Genomic DNA, 26,966 nt, shown 5'->3' with positions numbered 1-26,966 from the left:
TGGTATCTCTGTATCATAACCTGAAGCTGTCATACAAGTGCCTCCCAGCCCCACAATACATATACCTATTCAGGATACAGCATTTTGAAGGAGACACCACTGAGCAGTATCCCGTTCCACCAGTCCAGCTTGAATCTGCCACCTATCTCCCAGTGACGGGCCCCACCAGACACCAGTGTGGATCCCATGTGCACACATAATTAACTCTTTTTATTTAAAAAAGTTTTTTGGAGTCCCGTTGGGGGGATTTGAAGAAATATCAGGGGTTTAACAGACCCTGATGTCTCGCTTTTGAGATAGAGAAAGGGATTGAGGACAGAGATTCCTCCATTCCTTTCTACAGCCTCAGCTGCACTGGACAGTGACTGAATGGGAAGCGCCCTGAGGCTTTGTGTTCATAGAAAACACAGTTTACTATGCTTCAATTATGAATGAACACAGTGAGTGATTGGTACGATTATGTCAGGGCTCCCGGGTATGACCAGAGGTATGTGAACTGATGCAGGGAAACGCAGGCTTCAGATATGTTATAAACAATATAATTTATTAACACTAACAATACATAAACGCAGTGCAATACTAAAACATAACACAGTGCAAATGAACCAAACCAAACCACCCACAGATAACAATACATACAATGCAAGCGTCGTCAGGCAGGCCGGGTCAATAACAATCGGGCAGGTAGGAACAGGAGGAGCAGGCAGAGAGTAGTCAGATCACGAGCCGGGTACAGCAACTAATGGGCAGGTAGGTACAGGGGGTCAGGCAGAGAATGGACGGGGTCACAAGCCAGGGATCAAACAGGGGAAGTCAGCAGAGGTCCGGATCAGGCAGGGTCAGCAACGAATCAGTCAGACAGGAACAGGAACAGGAACAGGGATGCAGGTAACAAGATACAGGGGCCCAGGAAAAACACACACCAAGGCCCAGACTGCAGGTCTGGCCATCCCTTAAATACACCTGCATAATCAGCTTCAGGTGTTTGGCTGGCTGCAGGGTTGAGTCTCTGATTGCTGGGAGCACCCGCTGGCCAGCCCTGGTACTGCAGCCCACAAGGCAGGTGAGTCCCACCATTACTGGCAAGTTCATTCCTGACAGATTACTCATTATTTTCATTCAGGAAAGAAAGGGGCCGGTAAATGACATGTTTACTGGCCTCTTCCCCACTTTCCATTATGAGGAGGGAAGCTAGTACCGCTGCAGGGTGATAAGACAAGGGGGGGGGGGCGCAGGGGAAATCTGCACCACTTGGGGTGATTAGGGCATGCCCAGACACAACTATCTTGCCAAAGATCCATTATCTCCTGCGATCAGATCAAACGGGCATTAGTAACAAACAACGTGTTCATCTACTGGTGATCAGAGGTTGTGCAGCTCTATCATGAAGCTGGGGAAGCTTGATAAAACTGTAGAAGAGGATGAAAGAAAGAGCGCACAAACCTTGCGCATTACCTCGATAAATAGTGACTAATTTTATTTTATTTTGGAAATATACTCACAAAAGTGATGGTAAAACAGGCATAAGTTAGCCATAATCCACAGTGTTTAGTCACTAAACAGGCTGAACTGCTGTAATACTGAGTGGCTGAATGTTTCCTTGCCATGGGAACTCTGCTATACTGAAGTTTCTCTCTGCCAAACCCAGCTCAGATGAAGGGAGCTCCCTTCAAAACGCGTTAGCTTCTATCCCCCCCCCCTTTCGATTTACCTGTAACCCTGTGTGGATTATGGCTAACTTATGCCTGTTTTACCGTCACTTTTGTGAGTATATTTCCTAAATAAAATAAAATTAGTCACTATTTATCGAGGTAATGCGCAAGGTTTGTGCGCTCTCTTTCATCCTCCTCTACAACTGTCCTGCCCCATGTGCATGTCTATGCATACATCACAAACTTTGTATTGCTCAGAAAGGGAAAATACCTGCAAATGAAGGGAATTCCTTGAAATAGTCTCAAAATGTGGGATTTTTTTTGCTTACTCATTGATAATGGTCAACAGCATAAATAGAAAGGGTGTATCTCCTTAACGGAGGCAAAGACAGCAATAAAAACCTAGTAGGTGTTCTAATCCTTGTACGCTCTGTCCAAAACATTTGCCTTTAGTTATATTTTAAATGTTGGTCATCCAATGATTGCATGTAGATAGTGAGAATTAAAATGGGTATAAAAAATGTAAAGGCTTATAAATGTTAAAAACCCCAAATAAATATGAAACAAAACCTATAGTTTCTTTTTTAAAGGGACCTTGTTATGATAGAATAATGGAAGCTGCCAAAGTTGAGAAAGTTTCAGTACTGCCTGAAAAGTTATAGTGATAAGGAATGCTGACAATTTTCTGATACTCATTTACAGCTTGCTTGGTCCCGGTGTGTGGCTTAAAAGACCAGCAACTAGAATGTTTAAAAGAAAACCAGCAATGGCAGCCTCCATACTACTCTCTTATCACTTTAAGTAATAGAAGTACCAGGCCACACCCTAAGAAAGATCTGAATTTCAGTCTTAGATCAGATGTTGGGTAGGGTAGACTTAGAACATCCCAGAGAAGATGGAAGAAGTCACTTCTCTAGGTCTAATTTGGCTCATTTCTGACTTCACTGTTTTATGGCAAATCGATCACCTCTAGTCATTAAAGGGCACTGAGATCATTCACCGTTCATCAGTATATTAGGGTTATTGTTCACCAATCCTTTATTTTTGTTCCTTTTGAATGTAATACTGTCTCTATTAACCATTGGTTTTATCTTCATTACAGTAAAATTTTCTATGAACAAGTACTTGGCTTTTATCCCAGTTTCAATTCGACAACCACCAATAGCCCGCTTACATGACCCAGGACGGGGTAAGTATAGGCAAAATAAGTTGTTTCCAATTCTGTATTTTGCACAATGGACCCCATTGAGGCCAAGAAATCTTTTTGGTTGGATTTACACAACTGAAAAGGCAATGAACAAGTAAATGTGATTTATAAGATGGCTTATATAACAAGCTTTTAACTTTCACCGACACATAAGTACATAAGACTTTCAGGAGCTAATTAGTGCTGAAGATAAATAGGTAACTGATAGGCAGTAGGAACTAGTAGAGACATATATAATTAAAACAAAATTATTAGACATTTAGAAAAATAAAAAGGAGAGCAACAACTAAGAATTGTAAGAATTGCATGCTTTGTGCGCAGGTCATAGGTCTCCAAACTTTTTAAAGAAAAGACCAGTGATTTTCCTTAAGACTTTAAGGGGACCAGACTGTGGCCAGTGGGAGTGGAACGTTTCCTGGCATCAGTGGAAGTAAACATCACCATATTTGTTATAAAGGGGAGGAATATTGACCAATCTTTGGTATCATTGGGAGGAATAGTGCCCCATTGCTGAAGTCAGTTGGCAAAATTATGTCTCATATCAGTAGGAGGAACAGCGCCCCAAGGTCTGGATGTGGCCCTTAACTTCCCGTTATCCGAGCCACAGTTTGGAGACCACTGGTTAGACCATTGGCACGCACACTTATCTCATATTGTATTACTTAGATTAGGTTTACGCAGAGAAAAGGTGTAGAAGAACCTATCAAGCCCATATTGTTGGAGTGGCACCGTATGCAAACTCGCACTGCTGTCTTGGTAGAGAGCCCACCAAAAGAAGTAATCTAAATCAACAGAAAACTGCATATCACCAACCACCAAAATAAGTTATTTGGCTGAATGCACCCGACAAGACATTTGATGGGCATTTGTCACGGCTCAGAATTGCCTAAACACCCACATGCACATGAATGAGAACAAGGACCAGCAAGAGTCACCAGTACCATGCCATAAAGATGTCTAAAGATTACTAAACTTCAAATCCACAAAAATTCAGTTACACACATTACACGGAGTTTAGCATAAATCCCTGACTGAATAGTCTACGAGGTTCTGTCCTCTTGATAGATAGAGCATCACACAAACTTACTTAGACATGCAAGGGTCTTTCTGCTAAACTTGGTCATCCATTTACAAAAGCAGGAAATATGATTTACTGTAATAGTACATTAACCACATTCCGACCGCCAGCAGTACAATTACTAATGCACATGCACACTGGTGAGCAGTGGTTCAAGAGAGTAGTATTTTCAATATGAAACCAATATAAAGAACATGGGGACCTGACCTCCAGCTAACTGGAGGAGGAAAGTTCAAAATCAATCTTCAAAAGTATTATTTTACCGAAAGGGTAGTTGATGCTTGGAAGAGACTTCCAGCAGAGGAAGTGAGTCAGTCAACAGTAAGTGGTCTCAAACATGCTTGGGACAAATATATTCAGGCAAAAAAGTTTACAACCCCCCCCCCCCCTTCTGCAGAAAACCAAAAACAAAACATGTATAAAAAAAAAAACTCGAAGGACCACTTGGTCTTTTTTCTGCCATCACTTTTCTGTGTTTCTATGATGCTGTGACAGCTGTGTCCACTGGATCAATCATAGCAATCACATGATAACAGGTAAGCAAAAGTGTCATGAATGGCTTTAGTTTGCTTACTATTGTGATGATGTGATTGGCCCAGAGCTATCACATGCTACCTGGGCCAATCGCAGCACCCTGTACCATGTGATTAGCAGTAGCTAATCTAAGCATCACAATAGTAAGCATGTGGTTATGACTGAAAGCCATTCATGACAGTACAAACTATTGCATATAACAGTGATCATCACTGTTATAAGCAATCACAGTATGAAAAATAAAAAATCCCTCATTGCTCTCCCCCCAGAATAGTATGGTGTCTGGTGACACGGAACTACTCTGATGACAGGATGTAAAAAATAATTGTAAAAGAAAATAAATTGTACAAAAAAAAGTAAGAAACAAATTTTTACAAAAATTGAATAAACATTATTTAAATATTAATATTTTTTTTCTTTTACATCTACTTTACATTACTGTCACCAGTCAGTATCCCTGATCACCACCACACCAGTCATATGATGATGCTGTACTGGACTGGTGACAGTATGTAAATAAAAACTTATGAACAAAACCCAAATTTTATTTATTTTCTTCATTTTCCAAAAAATCGTGACAAAAAATTACAACTTCAAAAAACTTGCCATGCCTCTTAGTAAATACCTTGGACTGTTTACTTTCCAAAAAGGGGTAATTATGGGGGTATTTGTACTGTCCTGGCATTTTTTGGGCCTCAAGAAATGATAAATAATAATAATATAGGCTATCAGTACATCAGGACTGATCAATTTTCAAATATATATACCATAGTTTGTAGAATCTAAAACTTTCACACAGACTAAATAATATACACTTATTTGGATTGTTTTACCAAAGAAATGTAGCAGAATACATTTTGGCCTAAATTTATAAAGATTATTTGTTTGCAAAATTTTTGGTATCTTTTCATTTATATGGCAAAAACAACAAAAAACAGTGATGCCCTCTATTGGTCAAAAATATGCACAACAGAAAATAATCGAAACATCCAGGCTGAAAAGTAAAGTGACCATGTCCCTCTTGTAGCTAGAATATACTAAACAAGAAATACTTGACATCTAAGCTGAAAGATATATGTAGGCTGCTGTTAAAGACCCCTACATTGGAAAATGCTAGTTACCTGCTGTTAAGCCGCCTGGCAGAGTCTCTAGCAGCCCACCGCACGGACGCTCCCAGGGCGCGGGGTCTAAGTCCCAGCCTGCTGTTCACCAGGGCCCCTGATGGTGGGGATGGACTTGGTGCAGACTGAAACCAGGTCGCGACCCCCAAGTGCGTCCTGCGGTGGTAGAGAATATTGACAGGGGAGTGCAGGAACGGAATCTACTTTGGAAGAGGCAGACAGATACACAGGTCTGATCCAAACCGGATGGATGGATGGATACGGTATGCGTGGTCAGACAGGCCGGGTCGGTATTATGCGGGCAGCGAGGTACAGAGGAGCGAGCTAAGAATGGTCAGGTCACAAGCCAGGTTCAGCAGGATGCGGGCAAATACAGTACCAGGGATCAGACAGAAGAGTAGTCAGGCAAGCCAGGGGTCAAACAGGAGAGAGCAGGATCAGGAACAAGCAGAGGTCGGCAACGGAGTATACAGCAACACAGGAACAGGATACAAGACACAGGATACAAGACCAAACGACAACTAACATACCTGTTCCTACGTTTAAATAGCCCGCCTCCCGCTGTCATTGGTGCCAGGCACGCGTCCGTGATCCCGAGTGCGCATGCGTGAGCCCCGCCGCTGCCATGCTTGACCAGGTCCTACCGCCCGCCGGGTAGAGAGAGTTGGTGTTCTGCGCATGCGCCGCCCGACGCGATGCCGCAGAACACCTGGATCCTGACATTGCCCCCCCCCTACGGGCAGCCGCCGGATGCCCAACAGTTCTCTCTTGCGTGGGTGGTTGTCAAAAAAATCCCGAATCAATCTAGAGGCATGAATGTTCTGGGAGGGTTCCCATGAGTTCTCCTCTGGACCATACCCTTTCCACTTAATGAGAAACTGGGTCTGACCTCCCCTCTTCCTACAGTCTAGAATTGTCTCAATTTCGAATTCCTCCTCCCCATCAACGTTTATGGCGTCAGGAGGCCTAGATCTCCGGTTCGGGAATGGGTCCGGTGCCGCGGGTTTCAACAGAGATACATGAAATACCGGGTGAATTCTAAAGGATTCCGGGAGTACGAGCTCGTACGCCACTTCGTTAACCTTCCTCTTTACCTGGAATGGGCCCATAAATCTTGGTCCCAATTTCCGTGATGGGCATGTCATCTTAAGGTTTGTTGTGGCCAACCAGACCTGGTCCCCTGGGTGTAACATAAGCTCCCCTCTTCTCCTTTTGTCAAAGGCTTTCTTACTGCCCTCCTGGGCCTTCAGGATCGCCTCTTGTAAGACCCTATTGTTTGCAGAAAGGAAGTGCAACATGTCCTGTGTAGCTGGCACCGAACTCTCAGGAATTGTGTCAGGTAAAAAGGTCGGGTGGAAGCCATAATTGGCAAAAAATGGGGATTGCTGAGTAGTCGAGTGGCTAGCATTGTTGTAAGCAAATTCGGCTAGTGGTAAAAGAGTTAGCCAATCGTCCTGAAGAAATGATGTATAACATCGGAGATATTGTTCCAAGGTCTGGTTTGTACGTTCGGTCTGTCCATTGGTCTGTGGATGATATGCCGAGGAGAGAGATAACTTGATTTCCAAGGTCTCGCATAGTGCCTTCCAAAATTTGGAGGTGAACTGGGTACCCCTATCTGAAACTATATCCTTAGGAATTCCATGGATTCTCACCACCTCTCTCACAAAGATTTGCGCTGTCTCTGCAGCGGATGGTGTGTCTTTGAGAGGCAGGAAGTGGGCCATCTTGGATAGGCGGTCCACAATCACGAAAATGGCGGTATGGTCTTGAGATGGAGGAAGTTCCACAATGAAGTCCATTGAAATCATTTCCCACGGTCTGTTAGGTATGGGTAAGGGTCGCAGGAGCCCCCAAGCCTTGTTCCTGGAAGGCTTATTCCTTTGACAGACCGCGCAGGTCTTTACGTAAGCCTCGCAATCTTTGGACATGCTGGGCCACCAGAACATACGTTGTAGAAGTTCCAACGTCTTCCGGGTCCCGAAGTGCCCAGCCAGGGGATGGTCATGGCAATGACCCAAGACCGTGGTACGAGATTCGTCAGGTACCAAGATTCGTTCTTCTTTCCACCATAATCCGTCTCTAATCTGTAGCGGCACCCCTGGAACATTTGGAGCCCCTATGGATGCTGCCTGTAGTTGGGAACGTAGCTCAGTCTGTAATGCCAAAAAATTACCAGACGACAGGATGATGTCAGGTTTTTGGGCCTCCTTTGGGTCTTCGAACATCCGCGAAAGAGCATCTGGTTTCGTGTTCTTTGATCCAGGCCTATAAGTAATATGAAACACAAACCGAGAGAAAAAAAGTGCCCACCTAGCCTGTCTTGGTCTCAAGCGCTTTGCCGTTCTTAAATATTCAAGGTTCTTGTGATCCGTAAAAATCAATATCGGGTGCACGGCTCCTTCCAGCAAGTACCTCCATTCCTCCAACGCTGCCTTGATGGCCAGGAGTTCTCGGTCCCCTATGTCATAGTTCCTTTCGGCCGAAGACAGTTTCCTGGAGAAAAATGCCACGGGATGCATCAGTTCCTTGACGCCCTTCCTTTGGGAAAGCACAGCCCCAACCGCGTTTTCGGATGCATCCACCTCCAAGATGTAGGGTAGTGAAGAATCAGGATGGCTCAATACTGGGGCCTCGGTGAATAACCTCTTTAGGGACTCAAAGGCTTCTTGCGCCTCAGATGTCCACTTGAAACGCACTCCCTGTTTGGTAAGTTGCGTGATGGGGGATACCAGGCCTGAAAAGTTCCTAATGAATTTCCGGTAAAAATTGGCAAAGCCAATGAACCGCTGAACCCCTTTTTTATCTAACGGCACCGGCCATTCCAGAACTGCGGAGATCTTCTGTGGATCCTTCGCTATTCCAGTAGTAGAAATAATTAGGCCTAAGAAGGGGATACTGTGCTGCTCAAAACTGCATTTATCTGTCTTTGCGTATAACCCATGCAAACGGAGCCTTTCCAGCACTACCCTGACGTGACCCCTATGCTCCTCCAGAGATGCAGAAAAAATTAAGATATCATCAAGATAGATGACCACAAAAATATCCAAGAAGTCCCTGAACACATCGTTAATGAAGTGCTGGAAGGTGGCGGGGGCGTTACACAGACCGAAGGGCATTACCAGGTACTCGAAGTGCCCGAACCTAGTACGGAAGGCAGTCTTCCACTCATCTCCCTCCCGAATACGGACCAGATTGTAAGCCCCCCTCAAATCCAACTTCGTAAAAACAGATGAAGTCCTGAGTCGCTGAAACAGTTCTGGTACTAAAGGAAGTGGGTAACGGTTCTTTACCGTGATCTTGTTAAGCTCCCTATAGTCCACACAGGGCCTTAAGGATTTATCCTTCTTCTCAACAAAGAAAATACCCGCCCCGGCCGGGGACGTGGAGGGGCGTATGAACCCCTTCTGAAGATTTTCCTCAATACATTCCTTTAGTACCCCCAGTTCCTTTTCTGACAGAGGAAAGATCCGCCCGAAAGGTACCTCAGATCCCGGGAGCAGATCGATTGGACAGTCGTAGGCCCTATGCAGAGGAAGATTGTCAGCTCCCCGCTTACTAAATACGTCAAGGTATTGATGGTAAACTGAAGGGACGAGTTGTGTCAGCTCCATGTCAGTATCTACGCAGAATAGTGTGCGTGGGGCCTCCGGCTCATGTGGACAACAATGCTCTTGGCAGTATGGAGAGCCGAACGGGAGGGTACCGGCTTTCCAATTAATCTGGGGGTCGTGGGCTCGCAGCCACGGAAGCCCCAGAATAATTGGAAACAGAGGGGAGGAGATAGCATTCAAACACAGGAATTCTCGGTGAGTCTCGGATATAGTCACACAGAGAGGCGGGGTCTCCCGATCCACCACCCCAGACTTGATCCGAGATCCATCGGCTAGGAAAATATTAAACCCACATTCTTTAACCTGTAAGGGAATCTGGAATCGAGCCGCGAAGTCCAGATCCACAAAACAGCTACAGGCCCCGGAATCAATGATCGCTGTTGCCGTCACGACCCTTCCGGGGAGCTGGAATGAAATGGGTACCGCTAAATAATTGACATTGTGACTGGCTGTGGTAGGTGTGGCAGAGTAAACAGAAGTGCACTTACCAGCCTTCACCGGACAGGAACGTACCATGTGGCCAGCTTCCCCACAGTAGAGGCACAGGTTGTTGCGGCGGCGTCTTTGACGCTCTTCAGGTGTTAGGGAGGGACGAGCTAGCCCAACTTGCATTGGTTCCGGCGTATCCAGGGGTTCTGGATTGCGATTCCCAGTAGGGCTACTGACTGGTCCTGGAGCATGGGGTAACATCCAAGCAGGCCTCAGGCCCTGGCCTGACCTCTCCATCCTGCGTTCCCGCAAGCGTCGGTCGATCTGAATAGCCAGGGTCATGAGATTTTCTAGTGTGGCTGGTATGCCTACCTTGGCTAGTTCGTCTTTCAGGGACTCAGACAGGCCTATGCGGAACTGGTTGCGCAAGGCAGCGTCGTTCCATTGCGTGTGTCCCATCCACCGCCTGAACTCACCCGCATACTCCTCTGCAGGCCTACGACCTTGCCTGAGAGACTGAAGGGCCGATTCAGCTGATGCTGCTCGTTCGGGATCATCGTAAAGGAGGCCCATCGCTTCAAAAAAATGCTGCCACAGATTCCAGCTGAGGTGGTTGCTGGATCTCTAATAGTCGATGCGCCCATTCTTGGGGTTCGTCCAGTAGCAAAGAAATAATAAACCCCACCTTCACGGTTTCTGTCGCGAACGTACGTGGCTGGAGCCTAAAGTACAACAGGCAGGCATTACGAAATGCTCTGAACTTGGTGCGATTCCCACTGAATCGTTCTGGGACAGGAACATGAGGTTCTGGCATAAGTGTAGGTGTAGGTGCTGCTGGTCCGGCCAGGGTTTCAGGGGTACCACTGGCCGGAGCTGAGGGACTATGATCTTGGGGGGCCGAAATAGTGGTGGTTAGGGTCTGGATCCGACCATCCAGGTGATTATAGCCCTCCTCCAGCGCCCTTACCGCCTGAGTAAGAGCCGCCAGATGCTGGCACATATTTTCCAGGGGGGATGGTCCTCTTCCAGGTTCCGTCATTTTCTGGCCGTTTGGTACTGTTAAGCCGCCTGGCAGAGTCTCTAGCAGCCCACCGCACGGACGCTCCCAGGGCGCGGGGTCTAAGTCCCAGCCTGCTGTTCACCAGGGCCCCTGATGGTGGGGATGGACTTGGTGCAGACTGAAACCAGGTCGCAACCCCCGAGTGCGTCCTGCGGTGGTAGAGAATACTGACAGGGGAGTGCAGGAACGGAATCTACTTTGGAAGAGGCAGACAGATACACAGGTCTGATCCAAACCGGATGGATGGATGGATGGATGGATACGGTATGCGTGGTCAGACAGGCCGGGTCGGTATTATGCGGGCAGCGAGGTACAGAGGAGCGAGCTAAGAATGGTCAGGTCACAAGCCAGGTTCAGCAGGATGCGGGCAAATACAGTACCAGGGATCAGACAGAAGAGTAGTCAGGCAAGCCAGGGGTCAAACAGGAGAGAGCAGGATCAGGAACAAGCAGAGGTCGGCAACAGAGTATACAGCAACACAGGAACAGGATACAAGACACAGGATACAAGACCAAACGGCAACTAACATACCTGTTCCTACGTTTAAATAGCCCGCCTCCCGCTGTCATTGGTGCCAGGCGCGCGTCCGTGATCCCGAGTGCGCATGCGTGAACCCCGCCACTGCCATGCGCGGCCAGGTCCTACCGCCCGCCGGGTAGAGAGAGTTGGTGTTCTGCGCATGCGCCGCCCGACGCGATGCCGCAGAACACCTGGATCCTGACAGCTGCCTGCCATGCTGGCAATTTGGTTTCAATACTGTGAGGCGCTGACCTGAAACAAGTATGGAGAATACAGACTTTCTTTTATTTTAATTTTCTGTATTCCATCTCTTGGTCTGGGCCCTAGGCTAATATCACAATACTGACATCATGATAGGATTGATACTGATTCCTGACTCAACTCCTACTTGCACAGGGAAATTGGGCCTTGTCACATCCAGACCCGGGGACCTCACTGGTTCCTGAGTTGTTGACTTTGTAGAGATCTGCTCTAAGACCACACCACTCTCCATGGAGATCCTGAAGTCACTGGGACTCAGACATTTCTGGAAACAAATGAAATATAAAGGTTCTGCGGAAGCCAAAAAACTCCACCAGATCAGACACAGGGCACAGGGGCAGCAAGGAGTCAGACATCCCATTATTGCATATGGCAGAACCTCTCCACAGTATAAAGCTCAGTCCAGTTCCTAAAGCTACCCCAAGGCCTAGCAGAAGCAAAATCAAAGAGGTTTCTCCAGTAGCACTCCTGAACTTTTCCAAGGAAGTCCTGGAAATGGCCTGAAAGTAACACATGTCCTTTTACCAGCTCACACATTTTTACTACAAGCTTGAGGCCCCCAAATTTGCACAGTTTCTCCACCTCCTCTACTGAGGTATGGCATATTCTAGTTGTTTCCAAAAACCTCCTGGATCTGTCCACCTCTCAGTAGCACCATCCAGTCTGAGGCCGATCCTGCTGACTAGCCAAAATGTTGGGTTGGGAAACCCAAGGGCTGCATTGTTAAGTCAGTTCCCAGCAAGTGTGCCCAATGCAGACTTTCCATGTGTCTGTATAACTGTGCACAGATGATGGGTCAGTTACTTATTGCCATCCCCAAAGTCTGGTGCAGCAAACTGACCTCTCACTTTGGTTGGGAGACACTCTCTTGCATGGCCTTGCATATTTTGTGGCTACAGACTAGTGCCAGGAGCTCCTGATGTTTACCTGAGGCCCATGTGACATGGAGGCCCAGGTCCGCAGTTGCCTGTCAACACTTGAGGTCATCTTCCACTGCCAGGCAGGTGGATCTCTCTCCACCTAGTCACCACCTGCTCCCACCCCAACTCTGTGCCTCTTCTGTGTACCTACAGTCCTGTACTTTTTAGATCTAGTGGATCTTGCATTGGTTTTACTGAATACTTTTCCAGTTACAACATCCAACGAGTATGCAACAAGTAATCTGTTACATCTTTTCCATTAGGTAGCATAATAACAATTCACAAAACTCAAATCTTCCACCATTTCAGATCACCTAGCTGTTTTGAAGTGGTCAGGAGCTGGGTGGTATGGAGGAATGCCCAATACAGGGAAAAGAAGCCCCAGAGGGGGCCATACAACATAGCCAGATTATATCTTCTTCTATTTTTTGTCACCATACTACTCTAAGCATCACCCCCGTATATATGATAACTACCAATAGGAGAGTTGTGACATCACTCTTACAAGAACTAAGGGAGGTCCCACTCATCTGAGGGATAAGGAGATGCCCACATTTCTTGTGTAAATTACTAGTTACACCACCCCACACATAATCAAGATTAACAAAGGCAAACATGTATGAATTCTAAAATGTGTGACAACCATGGCTCCCTCCATAGATACACTAGAGGATTGAGTGTAGCCACCTAGGCACAGGAAGTGAATTACCAGATGAAGACGAAGGGAAAAAAGTAACACAGGCACTCCATCTAAGGACTGATAAGCTGTAATGTATTATGGCTTTGTATTGGATTCTAGATATACTTTTAGTGGAAAAAAGTTAGACGTTATCCACCCAACCCCAAAAATGTGAAGTCTTCCTGTACAATATATTCTGATGTGCACTCATCATATTTTGATAAAATGTTACAGGGATTTGACATGTCAAAGAAAATTCGGTATTGGCTTTCCCCTGATTGACCGCAGGCAGAAATGAGCAAGCCAAAATAGTGATGATATTTAGTATGTGCTCACAAGACTTGCAGCTATCTCATATTTTGTATATTTTATTTGTAGATGGAAACATTAGCTCCTTGGTGACAATCACCACAAAGACTTTTCTGCGCTATGATAAGTTACGGGAGTTGATAAGAAGTATACGTCTGTATTACCCCGACATAAAAGTCATCGTGGCGGATGACAATGAAACGCCTGAGAAAATTAAAGATCCAAATGTAGAACAGTACATTATGCCATATGCTAAGGTAAAGTCCATTCCATTTCTATGACTGAGGGATGAGACATAGTATTTTGTTATATATTTTGTCCAGGTGACCCCCCCCCCTCCATTTGTATTGGCAGGGCCATGGATAAGGGGGCACCACCAGTCCTCCTGCATGGGGCCCAGGCCAGCAGGGGGGGCCAGACAGATGGATGAATCAGATGTGGTCAGGGAGGGTAATCGGCACTAAAGGGGCAATTATTAGAACCGATCTCTTGTATAGTTCTGTCTGCAGCAGCTGAAAGCTGGCTTCTTCTGGCTTTCAGCTGCTACAGAGTCATACAGGGGATGGTTCCAGTAATTGCCCCCCCCCCCCACAACCACAGCACCCACCACCCTACCTGTGCACCATACATTTCCCCTTGCTACCCAGGGCCCACCTGTGTGCTCTCACCCTCGCAGTGTTGCCAACTTCCCTCTCCTTCTTCCCAGCAAGCATACAATAGGATCCAGGATGAGGAGTGGGGGAAGGGTCTGGTTAATATGTCACATTTACCAGCACATTTTTCCCTGAATGAACACAATGAGTGATTGTTACCGATTCATTCGTAACTGTTTTTTTTTGGGGGGGGGCCTGTCAGGTTGGCTGTATGGGGCCCTATAGTTTCTAGTAGCAGCCCTGTGTATAGGTGTCCCAGGGACATGAAGTAAGGGAAAAGTTCCCCAACAGAATCACAGATTCCACTAAAATTATTACAGCTTTTACAATATTTCTTTAAATGCAGAACTTCAGGCAGATATCAAAGACACAAATTAATGTAGCTTTGTATTCATTTACCATTAACACAAGTTGGCACAGTTTGCGGAACCAAATATTTCTGAGCATTAAACGGTTTCTTGTTTTTCCAGGGCTGGTTTGCGGGAAGGAATCTTGCCGTATCCCAAGTAGAAACCAAATATTTCCTTTGGGTGGATGATGACTTTCTGTTTACCGAGAACACAAAGATAGAAAAACTAGTGGATGTGTTGGAAGGAACCGACTTGGATGTGGTGAGATATGCTGCTACATTTTGTCATGCTACAACCAAAAACGTAAATGTAGTTTATTGGGATTTTATGTGATAGACCACCACAAAGTGGCACATAATTGTGAAGTGGAAGGAAAATGATAAATGGTTTTCACAATTGTTTACAATTAATTATGTGAAAAGTGTGGGGTGCATTTGTATTCAGCCCCCCAGAGTCAATACTTTGTAGGACCACCTTTTCGTTGAAATTACAGCTGCAAGTCTTTTTGGGGATGTCTCTACCAGCATTACACATCTAGAGAGGGACATTTTTGCCAATTTTTCTTTGCAAAATAGCTCAAGCTCTGTCAGATTGGATGGAGAGTGTCTGTGAACAGCAATTTTCAAGTCTTGCCAGAGATTCTTCATTGGATTTAGGTCTGGACTTTGACTGGGCCATTCTAACACATGAATATGCTTTGATCTAAACCATTCCATTGTAGCTCTGGCTGTATATTTTGGGTCAAACCTCCACCACAGTCTAAAGTCTTTTGCAGACTCTAACAGGTTTTCTTCTAAGATTGTCCTGTATTTGGCTCCATCCATCTTCCCATCAACTCTGACAAGCTTCCCTGTCCCTGCTGAAAAAAAGCATCCCCACAACATGATGCTGCCACCACCATGTTTCACAGTAGGGATGGTGTGTTCAGGGTGATGTGCAGTGTTAGTTTTCTGACATTGTAATGAATCTGAACAAATCGAGAAAAAAAAATGAGTGCAGTGTCCTGTCAACATAGGGGCGATGTCATCCAGTGATGTCACTGGATGACCTTCCATCATCTTTACGCATCAATCGGTGTGTGACGGGACATGGAAGCAGATGTGTTTGTTGAGCGGCGGGTTTTTTCTTTCGTGCAGGCCGGCAGCCAGCGTTCATTGTGATTGAAGTTGGATCTGCTTCGAAGGACATTTATGTTTTTGCCGGGTTTTTTAAATAAAGGAGTTGTCAAAACCGTGTGTCTTTTTTTACTTTTGACACTTTTATGGTGAATGAGTAGGGGTACCCCCTACTCATTTACATTGGGGATGGGATCTTGGGGAAAGGGAGCTTCCAGATTCCAATAAGACCCCACCTGCAGACCCTCACAACTACAGCCCAGGGTTGTGGGAGGAGGCCCTTGTCCCCATCAACATGGGGACAAGGTGCTTTGGGGGAGCCCCCCTCCCCAAAGCACCCCCCATGTTGAGCGTATGTGGCCTGGTATGGTTCATAAGAGAGGGGGGGCACTTGCTTGTTCCCCACCCCCTTTTCTGGCCTGCTGGGCCAGATTAGGATCTGGTATGGATATTGAAGGGGACCCCATGCTGTTTTTTTTTTTTTATGTTGTCATAGGGTTCCCCTTAAAATTCATAAATTCATACCAGACCCAAAGGTCCTGATGACAGGAGGCGGGGCGGGGTTTCTGACCATGTGACCGACATGATTGGCTGTCACAGCGGTCACATGATCCAAAAGCTCCTGACCGCAAGTAGAGATCGAGAGCTTTCTGTTAGCCAGTACCTGTGCTGGGAGCGTGCAGGGTGCGTGCTCTTGGCACAGCTCTATTTACATTCTGGTATGTATATATACATCCTTTCAGTGTTAAGGCCCACCCACCAAAATGCCGCATATATGCGTACCGCTGTGGCATATGTGCACGCTGCGGTGTAGAAAACAAGCAAAATTTTCCAGCGTGCACATGTCTACTGCTGAGTATGTTTCATTGCAAGAAAATCAAATGCTGCTCTAATTCTTTTTATCATTTGCTTTAGAATTTGCTATTTAAAAACTTGTCTTCCTGGTAACCCCTATTTTGTTGCTTCTGTTGATTATAATGGCAGTGCTGCCGGACTAAGGTCAGTTCTTGCAGATGTGTGGTGGGTGTTTCTATTTTATGTTTTGTGAGTTTCTTCACAATGTTGAAGCTTCCACTTGCAGAAAATAAATTATACGTATTCTAAAATAGTGTAGGGAAATCTATTGTGTATGACTCATGGTAACTGTGTCAGTCTGTGACTAAGGTCGGGTTACTGCAGGTCAAGCTGAATGACTTAACAGATTGGGATTGTATCGCCTCCACCTGGTTCTGGAGGACCATGGGAACCATCCAGAAGCCAGTAGGTGGAAGAGGTGTAGACCTAATCTGCATTGTTATGGGAGTCTATCCAATCCCAGGTTTGGATGTCCTGGTAGAGTAGTGAGACCAACCAATAAATATGGGATAGTCAGGCTGGATGGGGAGTCAGTTGGAAGATGGAGAACTGAGGAGACTGTCGGTGGCCTGGTTGGGGGGGCTGGGTTCAGGCTAGCTCAGGTGGATCTATTCAACAGTACAGCATGAATAGGATCAAGGCCTGGGAGCAGTGGGAGCAAGGAGGACAAAATGAGCGCATCAGCACACCCTGGGATTCACAAGGGGAGAGACTGCCACAAGCAGCAAACTTTCTAAGGACAGCACTGAGCTTAATCATTTACCCTTGTCCTGGGAGATCTTCAGAGCAGCTAGGAGGGCTGGTATTGTCTGCAGGCTGTGGAGCTGGAAGAGGTAGTACAGCGGAGAGGAGACATCTGTGCAAGTAGTACTTGTAATGTACAGCGCTGAGCGAACTATTGGCGCTTTATAAATACTGTATAATAATAATAAAATAATAATAAGTAGTTACAATTCAAGTTGATTTTCAGAGGGGGGGGGGCTGCGAGTTCTTTGTCCGTAAGGGGGCTGTTGCTGCTTATCCACAAAGACTGAGGGCTTTCAAGGAAGAGAGCAGGATCTGTTTCTGTAAATAGGAAGGAAGTTGTCCTTGTGCATTGATTCAGACAAGTTGGGCATCCCATAATCTCTATTACCCCATCCAAGATATCTTCCCCTAATAAAATAACAAAACCCAGGCTCATGGACTGTTCACTAACTGTGGATGAAAGTGTGGAACATGCATGTTCCCTTGCTGTACAAAGCTTAGGGTGACCTACAAACACAGTGGTCCTCACAAGGGTACACTTATTCTCCATCTCACTGCCATCTGACAGTGATTCTTTTGGTAAGATCCCTTTGGTTGGCTTCCTAGCTCTTTAAACTTGATGTGACCATTATGAAGGGCTACCACTGAATGTTTATTTATTTCATGTAATGGAGAATGTAACAGAAGTGGCTAGAACACACAAATCTACCAGGTGGGCAGGAACAGGAATATGGCAGGGAGATCTAACAGGTAGTCAGGCACAGAGGTGGCGATTATAGCAGGGAGATCTCATTGTTGGAATATCCAAGATCAATAAGAAGCTAGGAACTTGACTTGGCTTCAGAGACACCACCACATCACTTTTGGATGGACTAATCCCTTAGTAATCTCCTATCCAACTGACTCTAATATGAGCGATCACAGCCCTAGGCACAATTTGATTATAATCTCTTCTAGATGTAAGGGCTGATTGCATGGTTTTTATTCTTTGTAACCTGGTGAGGAATTTCTTGGCAGTGCTTCATAACAGAAATAATGGAAGATTTGTTTTTACCATTACTATGCAATGGGTTCAGAAGCATGGCCCTGAGGCAATCATCCACTCTGTTTAAAGGGAAATTTATTACTTAGTGTTTTGATTTTTACAGTCTCTTGATGGAAAAACTGCTTTGCTGGAAACAGATGCTCTCCTCGAACTCTATTAATCTAACTAGGATGTGGTTGATACACATTTAAATTTGCTTCAGTCTTGTGACAGCAGCTTTATAAATACAGTATAGGGCAGGGGTGGGCAACTGTGGCTCAACCAGCTGTTGGTGAACTACAAGTCCCATCATGCCTCGGCCATTGAGAGTCATGCTTGTAACCAGGGGCAGACTGACCATTTGGAAACTCGGGCACTGCCCGAGGGCCCGGGGTCAGTAGGGGGCCCCATGAGATGCCCCTGGTACCTTTTTCATAGGCTTTTTTGAGTTTGGGCAAGGACACAGGGGCCCCATGATCCCCTATTGCCCGGGGCCCTATGAGTTGTCAGTCTGCCCCTGCTTGTAACTGTCAGTTTTGCAATGTCTCATGGGACTTTTAGTTCTACAACAGCTGGAGAGCCACAGTTGCCCACCCCTGGTATAGGGTCTCTTTTCCTCATCAAGCTTAGGCAAGAAATGTTTTCAATTCTGATCAGAAAATCTCTTTTACTACCTTCATGGCCAGGACTGACAACTGTGTATCAGTATCATTGTTCACTATCATTTAACATTTGGTTTCGTTGCAGGTAGGTGGTAATGTGGCAGGGACCCATTTCAGCTTCAAACTCCTCTGGGAGGAAGGAGATGATGAAGGTGATTGTCTACATTGGCGAGGAGGTGGATACCATCAAATTGAAGGCTTTCCTAATTGTGTCATGACTGGAGGAGTAGTGAATTTCTTCCTGGCCCATACAGAGAGAGTTCTTGGTGTTGGATTTGACCCAAAGCTGAACCGAGTAGCACATACTGGTAATTACAGTGTTTTGCAGCCTCTTTCATGCCCAGGAAAATCTAATTTAGGCAACCATTTGAGGACCAAATCCATGTTTCCAGTAACAGGAAATTATAAAAGCTCTGTAGAGGTAGACACAGGATCAGGGGCGGACTGACAACTCATGGGGCCCCAGGGCAATAGGGGATCATGGGGCCCCTGTGTCCTCGCCCACACTCAAATCACATCCAAAAAAGCCTATGAAAAGGTACCAGGGACATCTCATGGGGCCCCCTACTGACCCCGGGCCCTCAGACAGTCCCCGAGTTCCCCAATGGTCAGTCCGCCCCTGCACAGGATGTTCCATCTTCAACATTTAAAACGTCTGTCAATGTTTCTATTAAATGCCAGGAGACTCTGCTAGGAAGTCAAAGCACTGTTGGTTCAGTTGGCTGACCCATTGGCGTATTATAGAATCACACGAAGGACAACATTTTCATTTTTCGGAGATTTGGATGTACAGTGGGGATCGAAAGTTTGGGCACCCCAGCTAAAAATTTGCATTAATGTGCATAAAGAAGCCAAGGAAAGATGGAAAAATATCCAAAAGGCATCAAATTACAGATTAGACACTCTTATAATATGTCAACAAAAATTAGATTTTATTTCCATCATTTACACTTTCAAAATAACAGAAAACAAAAAAATGGCGTCTGCAAAAGTTTCTGCACCCTGCAGAGTTAATATCTTGTACTGCCCCCTTTGGCAAGTATCACAGCTTGTAAACGCTTTTTGTAGCCAGCCAAGAGTCTTTCAATTCTTGTTTGAGGTATCTTTGCCCATTTTTCCTTACAAAAGTCTTCCAGTTCTTTGAGATTTCTGGGCTGTCTGTCACGCACTGCTCTTTTAAGGTCTATCCATAGATTTTCAATTATGTTGAGGTCAGGAGATTGTGAAGGCCATGGCAAAACCTTCAGTTTACGCCTCTTGATGTAATCCCCTGTGGATTTCGAGGTGTGTTTAGGATCATTATCCATTTGTAGAAGCCATCCTCTCTTTAACTTCAGCTTTTTCACAGATGGCATCAAGTTACCATCCAAAATTTGCTGAAATTTTATTAAATCCATTTTTCCTTCTACTCGTGAGATGTTCCCTGTGCCACTGGCTGAAACACAACCCCAAAGCATGATTGATCCAACCCCATGCTTAACAGTTGGACAGAGGTTCTTTTCATTCAATTCTGTGCCCCTTCTTCTCCAAACGTACCTTTGCTCATTCCGGCCAAAAAGTTCAATTTTAACCTCAACGGTCCACAGAACTTGTTTCCAAAATGCATCAGGCTTGTCTATATGTTCATTTGCAAAGTTCAAACGATGATTTTTGTGGTGAGGACGTAGAAGAGGTTTTCTTCTGATGACTCTTCCATGAAGACCATATTTGTACAAGTATCTCTTTATAGTGGAATAGTGTACCACAACTCCAGTGTCTGCCAGATCTTTCTGGAGGGATCGTGCAGTCAAACGTGGGTTTTGAATTGTTTTTCTCACAATCCTGCAAGCTGTTTTGTCTGATATTTTTCTTGGTCTTCCAGATCTTGCTTTACCTTCCACTGTTCCTGATGACTGCCATTTCTTAATTACATTCCGAACAGAGGATATTGACATCTGAAAACGCTTTGCTATCTTCTTATAGCCTTCTCCAGCTTTGTGAGCGTCAACTATTTTCAGTTTCAGTTTTCTAGACAACTGCTTAGAAGAACCCATGGTGCTGATTGTTGGGGCAAGGTCAGATGAGTCTGGGCATTTTAAACCTTTGAGATTGACATCACCTGGTCTTCCCAGACGATGATTAAGAACAATCCATGACACTGGCAGGTCTCAGCTTTGCAAAGGGGGCAGTGCATGCTATAAATTCTGCAGGGTGCCCAAACTTTTGCAGACGCCATTTTTTTGTTTTCTGTTATTTTGAAAGTGTAAATGATGGAAATAAAATCTAACTTTTGTTGACATATTATAAGAATGTCTAATCTGTAATTTGATGCCTTTTGGAGATTTTTCCATCTTTCCTTGGCTTCTTTATGCACATTAATACAAATTTTTTAGCTGGGGTGCCCAAACTTTCGATCCCCACTGTATCTAAAAATATGACAGGATGACCCTGTTCCCATTTTAATCTGTCATTTGGCATGTGACAGGTCATGGGACACTACCCGAATGACAGGTAAACATGGGGGCAGAGTCATCTGGTGATGTCACCAAATGAACCGGCCCCCATGTTTACCTGCCATTCAGCGTGTAACATAGGACTAATGTGTTTTGTGAGCAGTGGGATTGTTCTTTTCGTGTGGGTCAGTGACCGGTGTTCATTATGTTTGACAATGGATCTACTTCGGGGGGGGCATTTATTTAATAAAGGACTTGTGTGTGCATTTTTATTTTTTTACGCTTTTTTGGTGAATGAGGGGGGTACTATGTTCCTTATACTCAATCACATAGGGGGGAGCTAGAATCTCTTGTTAAAGGGGGCTTCCAGATTCCAATAAGCCTCCCAGCCACAGACACCCACAACTACCTCCCAAGCCCCCTCCCCCAAAGGATCACCCCATATTGAGGGCATGTGGTCTGGTATGGTTCAGGATGGGGGGTGCTCACTCATCCCTTTCCTGGAATGTCAGTCTGCATGTTCAGATAAGAGTCTTGTATGGATTTTAGGGAAATCCTGCGCCGTTTAAAAAAAAAAATTGCCATGGGAATCCTCTCAAAATGCATACCAAACCTGAAGGGCCTGATATGGATTTGGGGTGGGGGGGGGGGGGGGGGGTGTAAGCACCATGCTGGGTTTTTTAATTTTATTTCCCCAGCACTTCTGCTGTTTACAATCTGCTGTCAGTGGGGAATCCTGCTGACAACAGATGAGTCTTGGTTGTTAACCACTTGCTGCCCAGCCACTGTAGATATACGGCGGCAGGGCGGCACTGGCAGCCAAAACCACGTTTTAAAACGTGTGTTTTGTAAACAAATAGGGGGCGCACGCGAGGCGTGCTGCCGCCCTATCTGTCCCGCCGATCACTGCCGCAGATGTGAGTCGCCGGAGATCTCCCGGAGATCGGCGGCAAACAGTGACAGAGAGCACAGCTGCAGTAGCTGTGCTGTCTGTCACTTCCCTGTCAGCTCGAGGATGAGCTGATCGAGAAAGAACAGTTTCTCTTTCTCGATCAGCCTTGTTCCGTCCAGTATACACCCCCGCCCCCTAGTAAAACACTCCCCTCACTCCTATAACCCTTCCCTGCAAAATAAAGTTAACCCCTTCCTCCCCAGTGCCATTAGTACAGTGTCAGTGTTTTTTTTTTTGCACTGATCACTGTGTTAGTGTTTTTGGGAATGTCAGTGACCCCAAGTCAGTACCCCCCAATGTCAGAATGTCCGCCGCAGTCCCGCCATAAGTCGCTGGTCGCTGCCATAAGTCCCTGATCGCCGCCATAATTCACTGATCGCCGCCATTATCAGTATAAAAAAAACCCCTAAAAATCCCAGTATCTTTGTAAACGCTATAACTTTCACATAAACCAATTAATTTACACGTATTGGGGTTTTTTTTTTAGCAAAGACATGTCGCAGAATGCATTTTGGCAGAAATTTATGACTAAATTTGATTTTTGCATTTTTTTTTTACTAGACATGTTTTATAGCAAAAAGTCCAAAATATTGTTTTTTTTTCCTCAAAATTGTCAGCCTTTTTTTTTATAGCGCAAAAAATAAAAATTGCACAGGCAATCAAATACCACCAAAAGAAAGCTCAATTTGTGGGGAAAAAAAGGATGTAAATTTCATTTATGTATCGTATTGCATGACCGCGCAATTGTCCATTAAACTAGCGCAGCGCTGTATAGCAGAAAAATGGCGTAAATTGCAGTATTTATACCATAGTATGTAGACGCTATAACTTCCACACAAAGCAATCAATATACACTTATTGGGATTTTTTTTACCAAAAACATGGAGCAGAATACATTTTGGCCTAAATTTATAACCAACTTTGAGTTTACTATATATTTTTTATAGCTGAAAATAAAAAATATTGTTTTTCTTCAAAATTTTTGGCCTTTTTTTGTTTATATCGTGAAAAATAAAAAGCGCACAGGTGATCAAATTACACCGAAAGAAAGCTCTATTTGTGTGAAAAAAAGGACGTAAATTTCGTTTGGGTGCAGCGTTGCATGACCGCGCAATTATCAGTTGAATTAGTGCAGCGCCGAGTAGCAAAAAGAGGCCTGGTCATTAAGGGGGGTAAATCCTCTGGAGGTCAAGTGGTTAAGGATGCTGCAACCGGCAGGCCGCCCGTTCCTTAACAAACATTTTTTTTCACAGTGAATTCAGAAAATATTGAATCCTTCAAATGACAATGAAGATGCGAAATTAATCCCAAAAATGTATCTGTTCAGCATAACAGAAATGACAAACCAAAATTATTCAATGAACAAATGAATTGAAAACAAAATGAAAATTTTGGCTGTACACTTGTCTAATCATCAGTAAACATATTTTTCAAAACTAGCCTCGTGCATAGAATTAATGCTTGGTTTCTGGTGCCCCCACTGCGTCTATCTAGTCCCATACATAGAGGTACTAGATGCAGAGTTTAAGGCTGTAAATCTGAAGTCTTCTACTCATCTACTGCTCTCCCAAGCCAGAAGAAGAGAAACTGATATTAACAGGACTGCAGAATTAAAGCCAAACAGACAATGCAATCCATGTTATTTCCATACTTTAGCCATTTTTGGTATTTATTTTGGGCGCAATAGGGAGGGATTAGAAGCTCTGACAGTCTTTTTTGCCATGCAGATGTCACCTTATTCTACTATAAAAGTCGTTGTTGCTACCTCTGTCCCCATCAGAAAGATTTTCCTGTACATCCTATCCCTCTGACCCCCGTCATAATAATAAGGAAGGGAGATATCGCCCGTGGGGAGTCACAGAGAAGAGCTTTGGGTTTGGGTCAACTATGAGTTTACCCCAATACCAAGTTGTTTGCAGAGCGGGTGGACTAAATGACCAGATTTTACCAGTTTGTCTGCTTGCCTGAACCTCATTGCTGCTGCAGCCTGAGGCCAGCCAGTGTTGAGGGCATGTGTCCTATATGGATTGAGGGTGGTGATGGCGGAGGGGGCCAGCCAGGTTGCATTGCTGAATAAGAGTCTGGTTTGGATTTTTTTGTGAAGGGGTAGGTCCCACACTGGGTTGTTTTTTTTTTGACCCTTTAAGAAAAAAACATTTGTGGGGTCCACCTCAATGTGGTGTTACAAGGATTCCCTCCAGCATGTTATTTAATGGAATTGTTTATTTTTAATGGTACCCTTTAAACCTTTATAAAAGATCCACTCCCCGAAAAATTGTGATTTGTAATTTTTTTTTTTTTGCATTGGTCCCCGATAGCAGTGCCCTGCTACCAATGCCCTTTTTAATCAAAAGCTTGCAAATAGGCCGTTCAATAAGTCAGTAAAATATAAAAATTCCAAGATTTGGTTGGCCTAGTCTTCAAAAGGGTTCAGGTACCATGCTCAGGGGGTTTGTATATTTCAGGCTGGGTTCATAGATCCTCCCGCAAACCAAACCCAGGCCAATTTACTCATCACTAGTGGGGACACAGACTAATAATATCTTGACATAGGCTGAAACCCCCATTTTATCTAAAACGAAACAAGTTGCTGAAATTGGACCAAAGTCCTACAAAGTCCTACAAATACCTGTTAATCCTGCCAGTGAAGACCTAATGCAGCTTCCGCAGATGGTGTGACAACCATACTGCAGAATTTAGTGCATAGTTGCCACTCTCATGCAGTGGTGCATTTAGGTATAGGGTTGCCCTAAGCGACACAAATATAGGCTCCACCCCATCCCACGGAGAGAGCCTGACATTGACCGACAACACCCCATTGCTCCCACCCCCACCCAAGAGTGCCTTTTACTACCACCCAGGGGCGGACTGACAACTCAAGGGGCCCCCGGGCAATAGGGGATCATGGGGCCCCTGTGTCCTTGCCCAAACTCAAAAAAGCCTATGAAAAAGGTATCAGGGGCATCTCATGGGGCCCCCTACTGACCCCGGGCCCTCGGGTAGTGCCTGAGTTTCCAAATGGTAAGTCCTCCCTTGCTACCACCACCCCCCATACACTGGCAAATGCCCCCCCCCTCTGGCAAGAGATAAGACACTCACTTTCACAGCTCTGGGCATCCCCTGGAACAAGAGTCAGGCTCTGCATACACTATTAACAGCCTGCAGCCTCTCTCAGATTCCCGTGCTGCGTGTGTCCCTTCTTCCTCTCCTTCTTTCATTGGATGGTACTGCCCCCCTGAAGAAAACTGTTGCCCCCCTGAAAAGTGCCGCCCTAGGCAAATGCCTTGTTTGCCTTGTGGTAAATACACCCCTGCTCTCATGTAAGCTGTGCCTGCTTGCATTACAGTAGCACAAGAAAATGTTGCAGAGGGTCAGGCTTTCAGCCTTGTTGCTGTTGATTCACAGGCCGGTAGTTTGTCAATCAACATTTGGCCACACCTAGTCCTTTCGGATTGACAGCACTGCCTCTTTTTTTTCTGAAACCATCCCACTGTGAGCTGCAGTGTCTGGGAGGGGGAGTGTGAGAGACACAAGTGAAAGAGGATTTTTACATTTTCCTGGAATTGGGCTTTAATTTACTTGATGACATTTGCGCAACACATAGAAGCTGAATTTGGTGCTTAGTTAGACTATCTTACAGGATACGTTAATTGTACTTAGAAAATGAATATTAAAAATGTTTTTTTTTTTAAATTCCAGAATTCTTCATCGATGGTTTAGGACGCCTGAGAGTGGGTTCATGTAGCCATGTCGCTATTGGACACCAGACAAAAGAAACACCAAAAGATGAAAAACTACGTAAATTGTCAGAAAAATACAGCTTCTTTCGGCAAAGCACTGCAGAGCAAGTCAGGACTAAACTTGCACTACTTTATTTCAAGAACCATCTGAGCTGTTTCACAAAACACTAAGTTTTATTTTTCTTAATGGTTGGCTGCTGATCAAGGGATATACTAATATATTCATTTGATCTGATATATTTAAATAAATTTGTCTATTTAAACTTTTCAGTAATGACTTATTTGGTATCACTTTGACCGTCAAGAGTAAAAGCATTTAATTTCAGTTGTTCTTTGGTAGATGGCAAGAAAGATATAATTAATATTTTTAAAAAAGTCTTTAATTTTTTTTTTTTACTATTTTGGGCTAGTTTTCCATTGAAAAAAAAAAAATCAGGAGATATCCATTAACATTTTCCAAAAAACTGAGGACTAAATTGTCCCAAAACACCAAGGTATTATTCACCTTGATATACTAAGTTGTTGCAAAGATCTGTACAGTTATACTAATGCATAGTGATGTGCTGAAAACACCCCTGTTTGGTGATGTGCTGAAAACACCCCTGTTTGGTTCGCGGTCGAATATTCAAACCTACCGAGAGTTCAGCCGCGAACTTCGGACAGGGACATTTTACTGAGCGGCATCTTACCACATGTGAGTAGTTACTAAAAACCGCATGAGTTATATTATTAGGTTATGCGGTATTTTAGTAGTGAAACATTCATTCATGTTTCAGCTGTCAGCGGGGTTCCCTGCTGGCAGCTGAATATCAAAAGAATTGCCAATTAAAAGTTTTTTTTTAAAAAAGGCATGGGGTCCCCCTCTCCCATCCATACCAAGCCCTTCAGGTCTGCTTTGGATTTTGAGGGGAACCCTACCATGCCAAACAAAAAAAAAATGGTTTGGGGGGGGTCCCCCCCGAAATCCATACCAGACCCTTAACCAAGCATGCAGCCTGGCAGGTCAAGAAAGGGGGGAATGAGAGATCACCCCCCCCCGGAACATACCAGGCC

At 44.9% G+C, this 26,966-nt stretch overlaps 1 protein-coding gene across 1 annotated transcript in view; it reads left to right on the top strand.

Moving 5' to 3' along the window:
* The window catches only part of LOC149464512 (beta-1,4 N-acetylgalactosaminyltransferase 2-like), a 72,302-nt gene extending 46,126 nt beyond the window's left edge, over positions 1 to 26,176 (top strand). Inside the window, exons 6-10 of the mRNA XM_089674733.1 lie at positions 2,755 to 2,841; positions 13,453 to 13,640; positions 14,507 to 14,647; positions 18,875 to 19,097; positions 25,873 to 26,176. Coding sequence (XP_089530859.1) covers positions 2,755 to 2,841; positions 13,453 to 13,640; positions 14,507 to 14,647; positions 18,875 to 19,097; positions 25,873 to 26,084 — 851 coding nt within the window. The 3' untranslated portion in view covers positions 26,085 to 26,176. The remainder of the gene's footprint in view (positions 1 to 2,754; positions 2,842 to 13,452; positions 13,641 to 14,506; positions 14,648 to 18,874; positions 19,098 to 25,872) is intronic.
* The last annotated feature ends 790 nt before the right edge of the window (positions 26,177 to 26,966 follow it).

The sequence above is a fragment of the Staurois parvus genome, unplaced genomic scaffold, assembly GCF_062004578.1.
Source record: "Staurois parvus isolate SC_StPar_1 unplaced genomic scaffold, SC_StPar_1.0 ptg000151l, whole genome shotgun sequence".
Taxonomy (NCBI): Eukaryota; Metazoa; Chordata; class Amphibia; order Anura; family Ranidae; genus Staurois; species Staurois parvus.
This window is presented reverse-complemented; position numbering and strand designations above follow the sequence as displayed.